We start from the raw sequence: 15,852 nt of genomic DNA, 5'->3' as shown, positions 1-15,852 counted from the left end.
ATTGATAATTTTCCTTAAATTGCATAGTCGGGCCCCTTTATTTTGAAAATAAATTGAAAGGAAGAGGGTGAGTGGGTAGTTTTTTTTATTTACTTAGGTCAGGTTATGTAATATTGGGTTTGGGACCTCCACAAATGTTAAACGTACAAAAAAAAGTATGGGGTAATGTAAAGGAAACGAAATTGTGGGTTTCGTCGTATTTTCACAGTAGCTTTTTAAAGGTTATTTTAGGTTAGGTTAGGTGATTTCCCGCAGGGATAGGCAATTGGCCACACAGGGTTAGAGCCCCAGCAGTGGCTAGAAATTGGAGAAAAGCTAATGTGAAAATAAGACGAAATCCGCAACTTCGTTTTCTTCACATGACCCAAACTATCTTCCCCTTTTTTAGATTTATTTCAAAGTAAGAGGGAGGATGGTTTTAGTGCTCGAAAGGCACTTTGAGTTAAAACACCAAGCCTTGTTTTTTAATGTTGTACTTTGTGTAGCTTATGCCACTTTTGCCTTAAGAAAACATTTATTTTAATATTCAATTTTTACAAAATGCATTTTGTCTTAAAAAACGACTTGCAGCAATAGGCTTGAGTTCTCCTCATTTGACCTACCCCCAATCAAATTTCTGCTAACACTCTTAAAAAATACACGAATCTCAAGGGATAAGACAATGGATGATAAATTGATGTAACCTTCATATATGATAAACAACAAAATTATCCCTTCTGTCGATTTCCATTATAAAAAAGTTTGGTCATTGTTATTTTGTGCTACTCAATAAAATGTAATAAATGTCCTCAATTTAGAGAATGTGCTCATATTCATTATCAGAGCTGGATCTTTAAATGTGTAGTCGTTGCCGTTACCGCTGCCAGAGGTAGAGCCAATAACCTAATAGCGATCTTGAAATCAAATTAGCTACGCGTAGCCGTGGCCAAATAAAAATTTAAAAAAAGAAATTTATTTTCTGAGAGGGCCATAGAAGAGTTTAGAGATCCATATTTCTAGGATAGCTGGCATTGCACTGCTGAAAAATCTTTTAAAAATTCATGTTTTATTGGCAGCACTGGCAGTAACGACGGCTACGGCTACGACTACGGCAGCGGCTACACATTTAAAGATATAGCTCAGTATAATTTATAGTCTTATGTCTTCTACCAACCTGTTAAATTATTCTAAAAGAAAAATTTATAATACAAACTATATTATTTTATATTACTCAGAATACAAAGATAATAGTTCACCCACATCGAAGCACCATAAAAAGATTGCCCAAAAGGTACAAAGAAATTAACTTCTAGTTAATTTAAGCTCATACTTTCATTACTATGAAATATGCCATACTATTATAATGTACAAATTTTCATTCGTTCACTTTTTTAAATAACGCAGCTTCTATATAACAAACTATGAACGTTAAAAATGTCTGACTTAAATTAATTTACATTGAATGCAAAGCATTGCTTATTTATTGACAGGATTTAGCATTGCTTTTGAATGAGCTTTTGAATGAAAAATTCAGGTGATTTTCTCATATGGCATATGACTCAATGAGACTTTTTTGAAAAAAAGGGTTTTTAATTATAATTTTAGATTAAATTAGGTTAAAACTACACTCAGAAAGAGTACAACATGATCCAGCAAAGTGGGTGGGGTTTTATGTTGGTCCAAAAGTTTAATAAAAACACTAAATTTCTCTTTTCTCACTACATAACAAATCACTACAAGTTGCTTCACTGCATATTACTAACTATCCTTGTCATTCTTTCATTTTATGTCTAGCTTTTTTTTCTTCGAATCTTCTGTAACTTTATTTCTAGATAAAAAAAAACTTGTGACTGACAGAGGAATTAAATAATTGAACAGGTTACACAGAATTCTCCACTCATATATTTCCATAATTCAGTTACTTTCAAATTGTGGAATTTAGTTACAGGTTCCAGGACAAACGCAGGAGTGTTAAAATATTAATTTTATTAAGTATTTCTATATAGATTAGGTTAGGTTAAGATATGAATGAACAATTAAGCCTCTGCAGGGGATAGGCATTTAAAAAACCTATAAGATGGTCTAAAATAGGTTAGGTTAAGTGTCCACTCCGACGTTTGGGACTCCTGCGTTTGTCGTGGGCCTAGTTTCAGATGGATATGTAGAAATCTAGGTAACTGTACAATGTCTTGAAAATAGTTGGATAAGCTGTGTTTTAATAGTTAAAAATATTTAATTTTAAAAGCTAAGCTTTTGTTTAATTAATGCCTGTACGTTAATACATACGTAACGGTTAGCTATTACCATATATAATTTATATAGTTAGGCTATGAATATCATTTTTGTAGCAATGAGTCCTAAGACAACTAGGTCTATATTTCATCCGAAACATCGCTATAATCAATCCCTAAAAATGTAATCCCTTACATGTTTGACGGTGGTGAACAGCCAAATCGGTGACCCTTTACAATTGAATCAACCTTAGAAGGCCTTCAAAATTCAAAGCAATGAAATAAGTAAATCAATAAGTAATAACAAAAAATCTAATGTTGTTTTTAAATTTATTCAGTAACAATAAATAATATAAAATGTACAGTGTAAATTTACAAAAAAGGTAAAATTATTTTTTAGAAGCAGTCTTTTTTGCAGCTGGCTTTTTGGTGGCTGGCTTCTTGGTAGCAGGCTTTTTGGCATCAGATTTCTTTACAGCGGCCTTTTTGGCAGCTGGTTTCTTTGCAGTAGGTTTCTTAGTTGCCGGCTTTTTGTCAGTGGCTTTCTTTGTAACTGCTTTCTTTTTATCTGTAGTCTTTTTAGATGCTGGTTTCTTTTTGTCAGCTGTTTTCTTGGCGGCAGGCTTTTTAGCTGCAGGCTTCTTAGCTGCTGGTTTCTTGGCCTTAGGCTTCTTTACCTCCTTTGCTTTGTCTCCAAGTTTATAGCTTCAAGCTCCTTTACCTGAAGATCTGGCCATCTTCAATAATCCACCAGTTACACCGCGTTTCAGCGCCATCTTGAGGTGTAGACCAGCTTTATCTGCTGTAACTTTATAGTTGGCACAAATATATTTGAGAATTGCTTGTCTAGAGCTACCTGTTCTGTCTTTTAAAGCTTTCAGGGCAGCAACAATCATGTCAGCAAATGGTGGATGGGCAGCTGGAACCTTCGGCTTTTTGGCAGCAGTTGTCTTGGCAACATTTATAACAGGAGATGCTGTGGTAGCAGTGTCAGCCATTTTGATGTGAATATTTTGGTAGTAGTTGTCAATGAATTGATGTTAAATGGTATTGTTTTGGTTATATAAACCTGGAAGAGAACCAAATAGAAAACATAATGCTCACAGGTGGCAATCAAAGAATTAAGAGGTGCCTCTAGTTTGGTTTAGGGACTTATCTTCTAATGTTTATAGCCACGCCCATGAATATAAATTGACCGCTCTTTAATATTTCTTACTCCGCCTTTTAAATAAAATATGATAGGGGAAAAAAACAAAAGGGATTTTAAATGTATACGGTGTTATATTTGATCTTCTTAGATTTATTTCTTGCTTTATATATTTTTCATGGATAGTAAATTAAAAAAATTCATGTATGGCTTTGAAATCGATTAAAATCCGCTGGATTATAACCAGTTCTCAGTCATATTAAAAAATCATGTATAGCATCATATTACAGGTAATCTTTCACAAAGATTAAAATAGAGCTTAATTGCTAAAAAAACTGGCTTTAATGTTATAATTTCAAATTAACTTTAATATGCACGGAAAACTGTCTATAATACGATGCGATAAATAACTATTTATTTGTTGGACTTGGGGTCCATAGGCCTGGGCCAACAAAATGTTGTTTATGATTTCATTTTATTTTTATATTCTATATATAGTCTATATATTTTCTAATATTTCTAAGGGGATAATACCGAATTTTTATATGATTATATTCCCTTAATCTTTGGAATACTGATTCGTATGACGATTAGGAATAGGCATATGTATAATTGTTAATATTTGATGCGATTTTGCTCTACATTTGGCATTGTTCGTTTGTCTGGACATCTAATTTATTGATCTTACCTTATATCTAGATGATTATCATTTTCGTAAGGTGTTTTATTTTCCCCATTGAGAGTTTTTGTGTCGAATGTGTTTAATCTGATGAAAAATAAAGAATAAATTAATTCATAAAAATTATAATTTGAAAACTTTGCAATTTTTTTTTGCATGAATTATTTAAGTAATCCTATGACTGGTTTGAAGTCGATGGAACAATTCTAACAGACAAAATAGATTGAAGCTAACAAAAAAAAGCCGGGCAAAACCTAAAAGTATAAAAGCCCCGTGTGACACACTGCCTTGTTACATGTTAGGATAGGGAGATGTAGATTTATTGTATTATATCTTCCTGGCTTTATTTCGGAATTACAAAATAGTTTATCTTTTATTTTTAATGCTTTACAAGATTACTAGCGGCAGCGACCCTAGCATCTAGTGGCTCTATAAGAGGTAAGAAATGGGTATACAATAATCGAAAATCATCTTAAGACTTAATTCTAAAAATAAAATTAACAAAACCCCAGCTCGTGACCTATGTCTCGCCCACAAGGACGTCCGAGGGGGGGGGGGGGGGGATAAATTTTTTTTGTTATTAACCCCCCCCCCAAAAAAAAAATTCAAATTATCCCCATTTAAAAAATTTTAACTCCTCCCCCAAAAAATATAAAAGCTTAGATGCCCTTGCCTTCGCCCCTAGACTCTAGGTATTTTATTGTGATCTTTAGCTTGAGACAATATGAAACCTTACTTTATATTGACGTATGAGGGGACGTACGGACAGACCGGAATATGAGTATAGAGTAGCTTCGACGCAATATAATATCAATAATCTAACACAAGTATATTCATAAAAAAAGTGTTTATTTACATAAGAAATAAAGCAGAACTAGTAATTGGATATATATTTAGTTAATAGGATAAGGAGCAAAGGTTAGCCAATAAAAACTAAGACGTCCCGTTTCTTGGCAGGCAAGAAACGACGTACTCAAACACTAGGGAGTTATGGTTACCGACGGCCTAGACTTATAGGCTTGTAACCAACCGAATACAGACAGAAGGTGAGGTATTCACACTAAGGCCTGTAATAATCAACTGGCTCTGGAACCAGCAGGACGGGGCAATGTGGCGGGATCATCGGTGTGGGTCTAGCTCAGTTGGAGAGCTAGAGAAATGTGGACAGGGATATGTATATATTCAAATAATGGAGAAAGGCCTTTTCTCCACAATATGTTGACATAGAGTTTTTCTGTTAAAATAATTTTTACAATCTTTTTTTTTAAAACGATTAGATATTACAATATTAAGTTATGCATCTAAATTAATACAAGTTCTTTCTAAGTCCATTTTGACCGCCTTTAATTCGTTTTAATCTTAATCTCCTTATCTGAAAAAATAATATAGTTTACGACTCCTCCCATTTAGATTGATTGCTATATCATAGTATCAGCATTTCAGCCAATAGAAAATCGAGGAAAATTTTGGAGTTGGTATAAATACTTTGGTAAACCTTCAATCAGCATCAGTTATTCAACTGTTTCCAACCAATCAATACCTATAAATATGACTGGAAGAGGCAAAGGCGGTAAAGGACTCGGCAAGGGAGGCGCGAAGCGCCACAGAAAAGTGTTGAGAGATAATATCCAGGGCATTACCAAGCCTGCCATCAGACGTTTAGCTCGTCGTGGCGGAGTCAAGCGTATCTCTGGACTTATCTACGAGGAGACCCGTGGTGTTCTCAAGGTTTTCCTGGAGAATGTGATCAGAGATGCTGTCACCTACACTGAACACGCCAAGAGGAAGACTGTCACTGCTATGGATGTTGTGTATGCTCTGAAAAGACAAGGACGCACCTTGTATGGATTCGGAGGATAAATGCAAGTACTCAGCAACGGCACAAGGTCCTGTTTAGGACCACAAAATATTATCATTTGAGATTTTCAATATAGAAATATTTTATTAATTATAGTACAATTTCATTTTGTTATTAAATTTCTTTTAATAATAATTCTAAAGTGTAATCCATGCATAATAGTATCCATAAAGTATAATCCAGATAGGGGATAGGATTCATTGTTCAAACTTTTCTTTCAATTAATCTAATTTTTAGAAGGTATAAATGTTTTTTAAATGTAATTTGATATGTACATATGTATATTGTATAGTCAGGCCACATTAATTCTTTTGCAAATTCTAGAAGTTTAACACCTTTTAATCTGCTTATGTATTTTTATTTATTTAAAAGCTGTGTAAGATCAATTGAAACAAATGTTCTACAATCAACAAATAAAAGGAAAAAGTATATTTTAGTTCTCATAAAAATTGTAAACATTAGCTGAAAAGAAATTCCAAGACATTTTGTATGTAGTTTCTGTTTTATTTTTGGTTTTGTGTGGAAAAACAAAGATAACAACACTCAATGTTGTGTAGTATAAAAAGTAAATGCATAGTTGTTTTAGATAATCATAATCAGTTTTCAAAGAACATTCATAAATATTAACGCATGTCTATTACTAAAAGCCAAGCCAAGTATGCGAAACAAATAAACATTAACAAGCAATTGACAAAAACACCAGAATATTCAAAGTACATAAAGACACGTTTTCAAGAAATGTTTACGTTAAAAGAATCACCATGCAAAGTTTAGACTCAATGGGACAATTAGAACATGCACAAATAAACGTACAGGTTTGACCATAAACATATAGAAAAGCTTTGCCCAGTTCTTCACAAAATGTCAAATTGAATTCTACATTTACGGGAAGCTTTACAATGGTACCGGAATGGTTTTAGACTATTTTACTTCTTGATTGAGGTCTTGGCTTGGTTTTAAGTTATTTTTTCCACTTCCTGCCCTTTTAATACAAATCCAACAGATGCTGGGGCAAAGCCTCTATATTACATCAAACATAATTGGATAATAAGCATTATAAGGAATGCAGGAATATAAAACTAGCAGAGATGTTACGCACCCAAAAACATAATTTGGACTAAAATGTCATATCTGTCAGACCAACAGGCAATAAAATGGAATAAGCTTACACCAATGGATTTATTACTACTTGGATATTACACCAGATTTTCATGTTCGTTAATAAAGTGAACACATAGTGGGCTAAATGCTATAATGACGATTCCACCCTTCCACACCCTTTACCCCATTCCATCCACTCCTATTGGATGAACGAACTAACCAATAAATGAGTTCACTATAAACAAGCTAAAATAAAGATGTCTCCCCTGTCATAATATCCACGTATATTCTACATCCATTCTTACCACAAACTTACACACAAGTAGGCAAGTAGGTGCAATGTTTTTTTTCTAGTAGCAAAGCTACTCTATAACTCACTTTGTCTGTAACAATTTGAATTAAAAGGAATTAATTAGCTACTATTTAAGATGGACGCCAGAAGTTTTCTTTTGTACAAGATTCCCAAATACAAGAGCATCCATGCATTTGTCGGTCATGCTTTGGTGATCAATATGCTATTTCTCTTTCAATTTGCCGTTTCTATTTTAATTCACTTTATATGTCAACTTATCTAATTATGTATGTTGACATACTTTGGTTTTTCACTTTTATTCTGGTTTATATTTTTTCAATTTAAAAGAATTTGTAACAACATTTTTTGTATTGATCCTTTATTTGAAAGTAAATCCCACAATTTTAAATACTTGTTAACAACCCTTTTAGAAAGGAAACATATATATATATATATTTTTTACGTGTCCCTAGACCTTGACTTGCATGGCATTAAATTTTTTCATTTTGATGTACAGGAGAACCAAATCAGTCCAGTGAAATTTATCAGTACAAACACTCAGACAGACATACATTAACTAGATATATAGATTAGAAATATTCTATATAAATATATATTATCATTTAGGTTAGGTTTATTTTAGTGTGATTTGTGCAGGGAGGGAGGAAATATTGGGTGTTTATTAAACTGGTTCCCAAACTTTTATAATTACGTTTTCTTATTTGTTGGCTCAACAACATTGGAAACAATGTTGGTTGGTTTATCAAGTTGAGTTTTAAAACGTTTCAACCACTAATTGTAATCTACAGAAGGGGTAATATTGTGTTTCATCATATTCATTAGGGATGTGGATGAAATTATCAGCCATTGTCTTATCCCTTTAAATTCCTTTACTTGTGTAGATAGTAGGGTTGGGCCGGATACTTTTTTGGCCGGATACCGGATACCGGATACCGAATATCCGGCTGATTTCAAATGCCGGATATCCGGTATCCGGCCGGATATCCGGTTAACGCCGGATATCCGGTTATCCGGCCAAATTACCGGATATCCGGCCGGATAACCGGCCAAATTACCATATATTAAAGTAGCAAAAAAAATTTCTTCAGAAATCTTATATAAATTTACATAAAGATAAACATAAAGATAAAAAATGTTCTTCTAGCTTCAATAATAAAAAAGTTATAGCCATTAAAAATTTTAAAAAGCATAAAGTATAAAAAATTATATAGCCGGATATCCGGCCGGATAGTTTCAATATCCGGTATCCGGCCGGATATTGAAAATGGCCGAATATCCGGCCACATCGGATATCCGGCCCAACCCTAGTAGATAGATATAACATTACCTATTCAATGGCACTTATTGTATTACCTACCAAAATAGATTAAAAATATATATATATTGGCTCGTTGGTCTAGGGGTATGATTTGCGCTTCGGGTGCGCGAGGTCCCGGGTTCAATTCCCGGACGAGCCCAAATACTTTTATTTGTATTATCTTATTTTAATTTATTCTAATATGCAATGCAATACTAGCGGATTCGCCCCTAGAGGCCTCTAGGGGCACTCAAGAAGGGAAGAGTTGAATCACAAAACCCATTTTTAAAATTTAGTTTTAAAAAAAATTATTTTTTTGGGGGGGGGATACCATCCTCCAAAATAGTTATAAACCTTACGGGACCTATGAGAAGCTACCCTGTTAAGGAGAACCCGATCGGTTCAGCGGTTAGCGAGATCCTTCGCTACAAACAAACAAACAGACAGAAATTAAAAAAGCGGTGGAGATGTCGTGGATCGAACCCGAGGCCTTCTATATGCGAATCAGACGCTCTACCATTGAGCTACATCCCCAGATGTGTATATAGTGAGAATTATTATTGATACAAAATATTTCAAATATGTCTAGGTCAAACTTAAAATGTTTACAATATTTAAGTCTTAACTCAAGCTATTTTTCGATTTTAAACATTTACAATGTACAATGTGTTTATCCTATTATGTATTATATGAAAAAACTAAGGTTTTTTTTGTCTGTAACTTATGAGGTGGCGATAACTTTTGAACCAAGTTCTACTTTTTATGGGAGCTTCACATAGTCTCAGTCAAAGTAGCTTTAGGCTATTTTTCTGCTCTTCCCTTTTCTTCGAATATGGAGCCTCTAGACCCTAGTATCATTATATGTTCATTAAAAACTTTTTTTAATAAGTAAAATACAATATCTAAAACTAAAATTTAAAAATCTTCAAAATACTAATCCGACTAAATAAGTACGGAGGTTTCGTGATCATTTGTAAATTGTTGCGTCACTATTTAAATGTTTGTGTTATAAGTGGATTTTCATATTTTATTTTATGATTATGTATTAACTGTTTAAAAATTGCTTTGGAATATATATTATGAAGGAAATTAGGATTTTACATGAAACCAACTTTAAATAAGTATATTTTTCTTGATTACATATCTAGCCCCTTTAGCTCAGTGGTAGAGCACTGGTCTCGTAAACCAGGGGTCGTGAGTTCAAACCTCACAGGGGGCAAACTTTTTATTTTATAATTTACAATCTTTCCACTTTACAATAAGCCCTATTATTATAGGGGGGGGGGGGAGGAATGTTTACCCCCTCAAACAAACTTGGACGTCCTGTCTTCCTACTCCAACTCTATTTTTTTTTGTGTGTAGCAACCTAAGTATAATTTGTCAGTTTACAACATCTATTTTCACAATTTTGATACTGGGGGAGGGTGGGATTTCTAATATCTACTACAGGATAGTGGCGATGGGCAAAATCTCTGGTTTATAACATAAATTAGTAACTTGTTTTTTGTTTGAAGCTAAAGATATCAGAAATATATGGGTGGGTTAAGTTGTACTTTTAATGGAAGCTTAGTTTAGGTCATAGTGTGATTTAGGCTATTTACCATGCATTCCCTGACCCAATAATTATGCCATAGAGGGCAGGGCCGCAGCCGATATTTGAACATTATAGTTTAAGAATATTATTTTGGTTGATCGCTTGTAAAGCATTCTTGTAATCCGCATGTAATTCTAAAGTAAAATCTATTTTTAATCTTTCTAACACACACTAATACAAAAGACCAACAATTCAAATAAAATTATTTTTAAATAAATGCATTTTTCTTTTCCCCCAAAAATAATCTTTCATATTAAGTAAAGAAGTATGAAATAAAGTCCTTTTGTTTTTCAATTGAGATCTGCTAGACTGAAACGATTGTGTTCTTCATTCTAAGGAAATTTCATAAAGTCACAAAATGATTTTGACTATTTTAATTTCAAGTTTAAGCTTTAGGATAAATTCAAACAAACTAGTATCTTTAGAAAAAGGAACTAAGGTGTTGATCGAATAGGCACAACTAAATACACAACATCTGTAAAAGGTAAATCTTTTTGATATATAGGCACAACAACTATAATAGAGATGATAATGATAATGATTTACTGATTTTAAGATAAACAACATTTTTTTTCATATACTAGATTGAAAACACCTTAAAATTGAAACCGCTTATTTTTTTTACTCATAACTATACATTATTTTCTTGAATTAAATAAATCCCCATATAATGTTTAAACAATAGGCGGAGCAAATAACCTATTAGAGCGGTCAAATTGTATATATGTGGGTGTGGCTAATAGCATTTAAAAGAGAGTAGAAGATTAATCCCCTTTCTTTGACTGCAACCTGTCAGCATCCTGCTTTCTATTTGGTTCTCTACCAGGTATATATAACCAATCAATTAATTCAATCATCAATTCATTGACAACTACCACTAAAGCAATATTTAAAAAATGGCTGACATTTCTAACGCCGGATCTCCTGTTAAAAAGGTTGCCAAGGCAGCTGCTGCTAAGAAGCCAAAGGTTCCAGCTGCCCATCCACCATTTGCTGATATGATTGTTGCCGCCCTGAAAGCTTTAAAGGACAGAACAGGTAGCTCTAGACAGGCTATTCTCAAATACATCTGTGCCAACTATAAAGTTACAGCAGATAAAGCTGGTGTACACCTCAAGATGGCGCTGAAACGTGGTGTAACTGGAGGATTATTGAAGATGGCCAGAGCGTCAGGTAAAGGAGCTGGAAGCTATAAACTTGGAGAAAAAGCAAAGGAGGTAAAGAAGCCTAAGGCCAAGAGACCAGCAGCTAAGAAGCCTGCAGCAAAAAAGCCTGCCGCCAAGAAAACAACTGAAAAGAAGAAACCTGCAGCTAAAAAGTCTGCAGATCAGAAAAAAGCAGCTGCAAAGAAATCCTCTAACATAAAGCCAGCAACTAAGAAGCCTACTGTGAAGAAACCTGCTGCTAAAAAGACTGATGTAAAGAAATCTGGAGTTAAAAAGTCATCTGCCAAAAAGCCAGCTGCAAAGAAGACTGCTTCTAAAAAATAGTTTTATCTTAATCGTAAATTTACACTTTATTTTGTTTATTGTTACTGAATAAATTTTAAAAATTAAGTTAAATTTTTTACTGCTTAGTAATTTGCAGGCTTCCAAAAGCTGATTCAGATTTAATGGTGCTAGTAGGATCAACTGTTTGGCAGTTTGCAGCCGTTAAAGTAATATTAAAGAATGCGTTTTCCTTCTACAAGTGGATAATTCTGCATAACTTTTTAGAGAGAGAGGGGAAATGGACTCTTTATTATACTAGTCCCCAAAGTTTTATAATAGCATTTTCTTTTACGTTTGATTAACAACTTTGGTGATTTTTGATTGGTTGATTAGTAAGTTGAGTGTTCAAACGTTACAAGCACTAATTTTAATCTAAAGAAGGGGTAATTTTGTTGTTATCATTGGAGATGTACATCAATTTATGGGCTATTGGCTTATCCCTAGATACCTGATAACTTTTCTATAATTAGGATCGGACCGTCAGTCCGTCTGGAACGGATAGCTTTTTTCGTGTTAGAATTGTCCTATCGATTTCAAACTTTGCACGGTGATTCCTGTCATAGGCGTCCAAGGGGGGGGGGTAATGGGGCGATTACCCCCCCCCAAATGAATTTGGGGGTGCCGTAGGCACCCCCAAAATTTTTTCATTTTACTCCCCCCATTTAAAATTTACCCCTACCCTGGGGGTGCTATAGGCACCCCCAACCATTTAGGAGGGGGTATTTACCCCCCCCAAACAATTTTGGGGGGGTAAATACCCCCCCAAAATAGAAAATCTCTAACAAAAAAAATTTTTGCGCGCTTCGCGCGCGTTTTTAATACTAAATTTTTGATAAAATTTAACTTACCCCCCCCAAAAATTTTACCTCGGGGGTAAATTTTGGGGGGGGTAAACAAATTTTACCCCTGCCAACAGATTTCAGGGGGGGTAATTACCCCCCCCAAGCAAATTTTACCCCCGGGGTAAAAATTTTGGGGGGGGTAAAAAAAATTTTCGGCTCGCTTCGCGCGCCATTTTACCCCCCCCAAAACCGAATTACCCCCCCCTTAAAAAAATTTCCCCCCCCCCCAAATAAAAAGCTTGGACGCCCCTGATTCCTGTAGTAGTTAGGTACGATCTAGAAAGCTTACCAACTCCATTTTGAATATGTTGATTTTTAACTATTTTAACAACAAATTGTTTATGAGATATAATAATCCAATTGATCTGATTTTTTTGTTCCCTGATTCCTAGGACAACAAAGTACAATATTACGAGCGAAGCACGTTTATAATCAATTCCTAAAATTACAAGTATGCCTTTAAACATTATCCTGTATTAAAGCATTTTTTCAACAAATTTACTTACATTTTATTTTCGACTTTTATACATTTATATTCCAATAATTCAGTTCTGACACTCTACAAGTGTTAATGATTGTTTGTCCTACTGTTTGAGAGCTTCGCTTTTATGGAATGTTATTCTTGTTTTTCTAGAAATAAAGTTACAGAAGATTCGTAGAAAAAGCTAGACATAAAATAACAAGGATAGTTATTAACTTGCAGCGAAGCAACTACTAGAAAACTGTAATGCAGTAAAAATAGAGAGTGATTTTGTGGGGATCTTTTTAACCTTACCGAATCTAAAATAAGCATTAAAACCCCTTTTTATTAGCAAAGCTACTTTATAATTTGAAATGCTCGTCTATCTGTCTGAAACATTTTTGGGGAAATGTGAGTTTCTCGGGTCCTATAAAAGATAGACTGCTGAAACTTTTTGTCAGCATTCCCATCAAAAAAGAGCAAATAAACAAATTAACTAAAAAACATCTATTGCGTCCAGACAGCTTTTTTGCAGTTTTTTGGTTATTTTTATATTTTTAACATTTTCCTCCATTTCTTTGGTGTTTTTGGTCCGATTGTCAAACTTTTTTTTGGATAGAGTTATCAAAATTAAATTCCTGCCATTCCTTAGAAACATCCATTGTGGTCGGACTATTTTAGCAGGTTTTTGGCTATGTTAACATTTTCCCCCATATATTTGGTGTTTTTGGTCTGATTAAAAAATTTTTTGTGGCTAGATATCAAAATTCTGAGCATCCAGTATGCTTTTAAAATATGCATATCCGTGTTATTTTTTTGGTGCTTCGCTACTTACGGATGTTGTCAGTGCAACAATCAAAATATATAAATTAGAATAGTAATAAAGTATAAACTTAAATAACTAAAATGAAATTGGGTTTCTTTAGTTTGAATTATTAGGTGAACCTTTGCTTGTTATAAACTCTTAAGACAAAGCCTCTGGCTGAAATAATCTATGATCTTACTACTAGATTTTACCTTACATAGTTATTTTAAACATAAAATAATTTTAATTAATCAAAATTAAATAAATCTCCATATAATGAGCATAATAGGCGGAGCAAACAACCTCTTGCGCGGCGGTCAACTTTTTTATAAGAGACTATTCCCCTTATCTAAAGTCTCCTTTTTCTCTTTGACTGCAAACTGTGAGCATCCTGCTCTCTATTTGGTTCTCTTCCAGGTTTATATAACCAATCCATTAATTCAATCATCAATTTATTGACAACTACCATCAAAGCAATAATACAAAATGGCTGACGTTTCTACCGCCGCATCTCCTGTTAAGAAGGTTGCCAAGGCAGCTGCTGTAAAGAAGCCGAAAGTACCAGCAGCCCATCCACCATTTGCCGACATGATTGTTGCTGCCCTGAAAGCTTTAAAGGACAGAACAGGTAGTTCTAGACAGGCTATTCTCAAATATATTTGTGCCAACTATAAAGTTACAGCAGATAAAGCTGGTGTACACCTCAAGATGGCGCTGAAACGTGGTGTAACTGGTGGATTATTGAAAATGGCCAGAGCTTCAGGTAAAGGAGCTGGAAGCTATAAACTTGGAGACAAAGCAAAGGAGGTAAAGAAGCCTAAGGTCAAGAAACCAGCAGCTAAGAAGCCTGCCGCCAAGAAAACGACTGTCAAAAAGAAACCAGCAGTAAATAAGGCTTCTACCAAGAAGCCAACTGACAAAAAGAAAGCAACTACAAAGAAAACGTCTGCTGCCAACAAGCCAGCTGCCACAAAGAAGCCAGTCGCTAAAAAGCCTGCCGCCAAGAAAACAACTGACAAAAAGAAACAAGCAGTAAAGAAGGCTGCTGCTAAAAAGCCGGCTGCAAAGAAACCAGCAGCTAAGAAACCTGTTGCAAAAAAATAGAAAGAATTTTACAGTAAATTTGCATTGTATTATATATAACAATTGATATTGAATAAATATAAAAAAATAGTTAATTTGTTATTAAAAAAATAATTAGTAGTATGGTTAGCTCAAGATCTTAATAATTACTAAACAGCTTGGGTTTTCCTTTTTTGGAAAGCCTTACCTAGGTCCTGCGATGATTTTATGTTATCCATTAACAGATTTAAGTCTTTGAATTGTTTCAAGTTATTTTTATAGCCTTTCTCTACCTCTTCGAATACAGAGCTCCTAGATGTTTGTGTAAGATACAATACATTCTTAAATTAACCCTTTACAGTCGAAGGGGGGGGGGGGGAGTAGAGGGCTAAAAAAATTTGTGCAAGTTCCCTGTTTGATTTCCGACATTAAGTAAGTCAAAGGCAATTTTCGCTTCCTTCACCCTGCAGGATCATACCTGGAACCTGAAATTGACTTAAACACCTGTATTTCATATGAGGGTGTTCAACGCCCCCCCCCCCCCCCCCGACCTTTAAGGGTTAAATAACACCAAATCTTTGACTGTATACAGTTACTAAATTAAATTAATTAAGCAGAAAACATTTAAATCTAATGTGTTGAATTTAATACTTAAATGAAATGAGTTTGGAAATTTAATTTATTTAGTAGTTGAACTTGAACTTTTTATAAGGGTGCAGCAATCGCAGCCGCAAAGATCATAATTTTTCAACAAGAAATAACATCAACAAGAAGCGAATTGATCAAGAAATTTTTTTTAAAAATCAGCCTTTCGTTTTATTATAGCAGCCCGCCATATTTTTTTTCCTACATTCATAAATTGACCGTCCGTGGATTTAAATACTGGGAATTAAATACTGGATACTCATTGGTATATGGAATCTTCACCTTACATTTCAGACATCTATTTTGATTAGCAGCCGTTTTCCAGTATGGCTTCGAAACCGATTAATAT

The 15,852-nt window shown here is 34.2% G+C and overlaps 4 protein-coding genes and 3 non-coding genes across 7 annotated transcripts; 5 read left to right on the top strand and 2 right to left on the bottom strand.

Annotated features, from left to right (window-relative positions):
- Positions 1-2,528: 2,528 nt before the first annotated feature.
- On the bottom strand, positions 2,529-3,213 carry LOC145323303 (histone H1-delta-like). The gene has a single exon (XM_080165733.1). It carries the CDS (start codon positions 3,206-3,208, stop codon positions 2,918-2,920), a length of 291 nt encoding a protein of 96 aa, XP_080021859.1. The 5' UTR covers positions 3,209-3,213; the 3' UTR covers positions 2,529-2,917.
- Positions 3,214-5,584: 2,371 nt separating this feature from the next.
- On the top strand, positions 5,585-5,949 carry LOC145323302 (histone H4). The gene has a single exon (XM_080165732.1). It carries the CDS (start codon positions 5,585-5,587, stop codon positions 5,894-5,896), a length of 312 nt encoding a protein of 103 aa, XP_080021858.1. The 3' UTR covers positions 5,897-5,949.
- A 2,744-nt stretch (positions 5,950-8,693) lies between these two features.
- TRNAP-CGG (transfer RNA proline (anticodon CGG)) lies at positions 8,694-8,765 on the top strand. Its single transcript has one exon. It is a non-coding gene; the product is annotated as a tRNA-Pro (tRNA).
- A 302-nt stretch (positions 8,766-9,067) lies between these two features.
- TRNAA-CGC (transfer RNA alanine (anticodon CGC)) lies at positions 9,068-9,139 on the bottom strand. Its single transcript has one exon. It is a non-coding gene; the product is annotated as a tRNA-Ala (tRNA).
- A 613-nt stretch (positions 9,140-9,752) lies between these two features.
- TRNAT-CGU (transfer RNA threonine (anticodon CGU)) lies at positions 9,753-9,824 on the top strand. The gene has a single exon. It is a non-coding gene; the product is annotated as a tRNA-Thr (tRNA).
- A 1,251-nt stretch (positions 9,825-11,075) lies between these two features.
- LOC145323301 (histone H1.2-like) lies at positions 11,076-11,712 on the top strand. The gene has a single exon (XM_080165731.1). It carries the CDS (start codon positions 11,096-11,098, stop codon positions 11,687-11,689), a length of 594 nt encoding a protein of 197 aa, XP_080021857.1. The 5' UTR covers positions 11,076-11,095; the 3' UTR covers positions 11,690-11,712.
- A 2,549-nt stretch (positions 11,713-14,261) lies between these two features.
- Positions 14,262-14,948, top strand: LOC145323300 (histone H1.2-like). The gene has a single exon (XM_080165730.1). It carries the CDS (start codon positions 14,283-14,285, stop codon positions 14,898-14,900), a length of 618 nt encoding a protein of 205 aa, XP_080021856.1. The 5' UTR covers positions 14,262-14,282; the 3' UTR covers positions 14,901-14,948.
- Positions 14,949-15,852: the final 904 nt, after the last annotated feature.

Source organism: Acartia tonsa, chromosome 6 (genome assembly GCF_053477335.1).
Source record: "Acartia tonsa isolate MP-2025a chromosome 6, ASM5347733v1, whole genome shotgun sequence".
Classification (NCBI taxonomy): Eukaryota; Metazoa; Arthropoda; class Copepoda; order Calanoida; family Acartiidae; genus Acartia; species Acartia tonsa.
The sequence above is the reverse complement of the archived record's forward strand: the minus strand, read 5'-3'. Positions and strand labels throughout refer to the sequence as shown.

Excerpts from the sequence above, each read along its gene's own strand:
- LOC145323303 (XM_080165733.1), bottom strand. The coding sequence starts at position 3,208 with ATGGCTGACACTGCTACCACAGCATCTCCTGTTATAAATGTTGCCAAG.
- LOC145323302 (XM_080165732.1), top strand. The coding sequence starts at position 5,585 with ATGACTGGAAGAGGCAAAGGCGGTAAAGGACTCGGCAAGGGAGGCGCG.
- LOC145323301 (XM_080165731.1), top strand. The coding sequence starts at position 11,096 with ATGGCTGACATTTCTAACGCCGGATCTCCTGTTAAAAAGGTTGCCAAG.
- LOC145323300 (XM_080165730.1), top strand. The coding sequence starts at position 14,283 with ATGGCTGACGTTTCTACCGCCGCATCTCCTGTTAAGAAGGTTGCCAAG.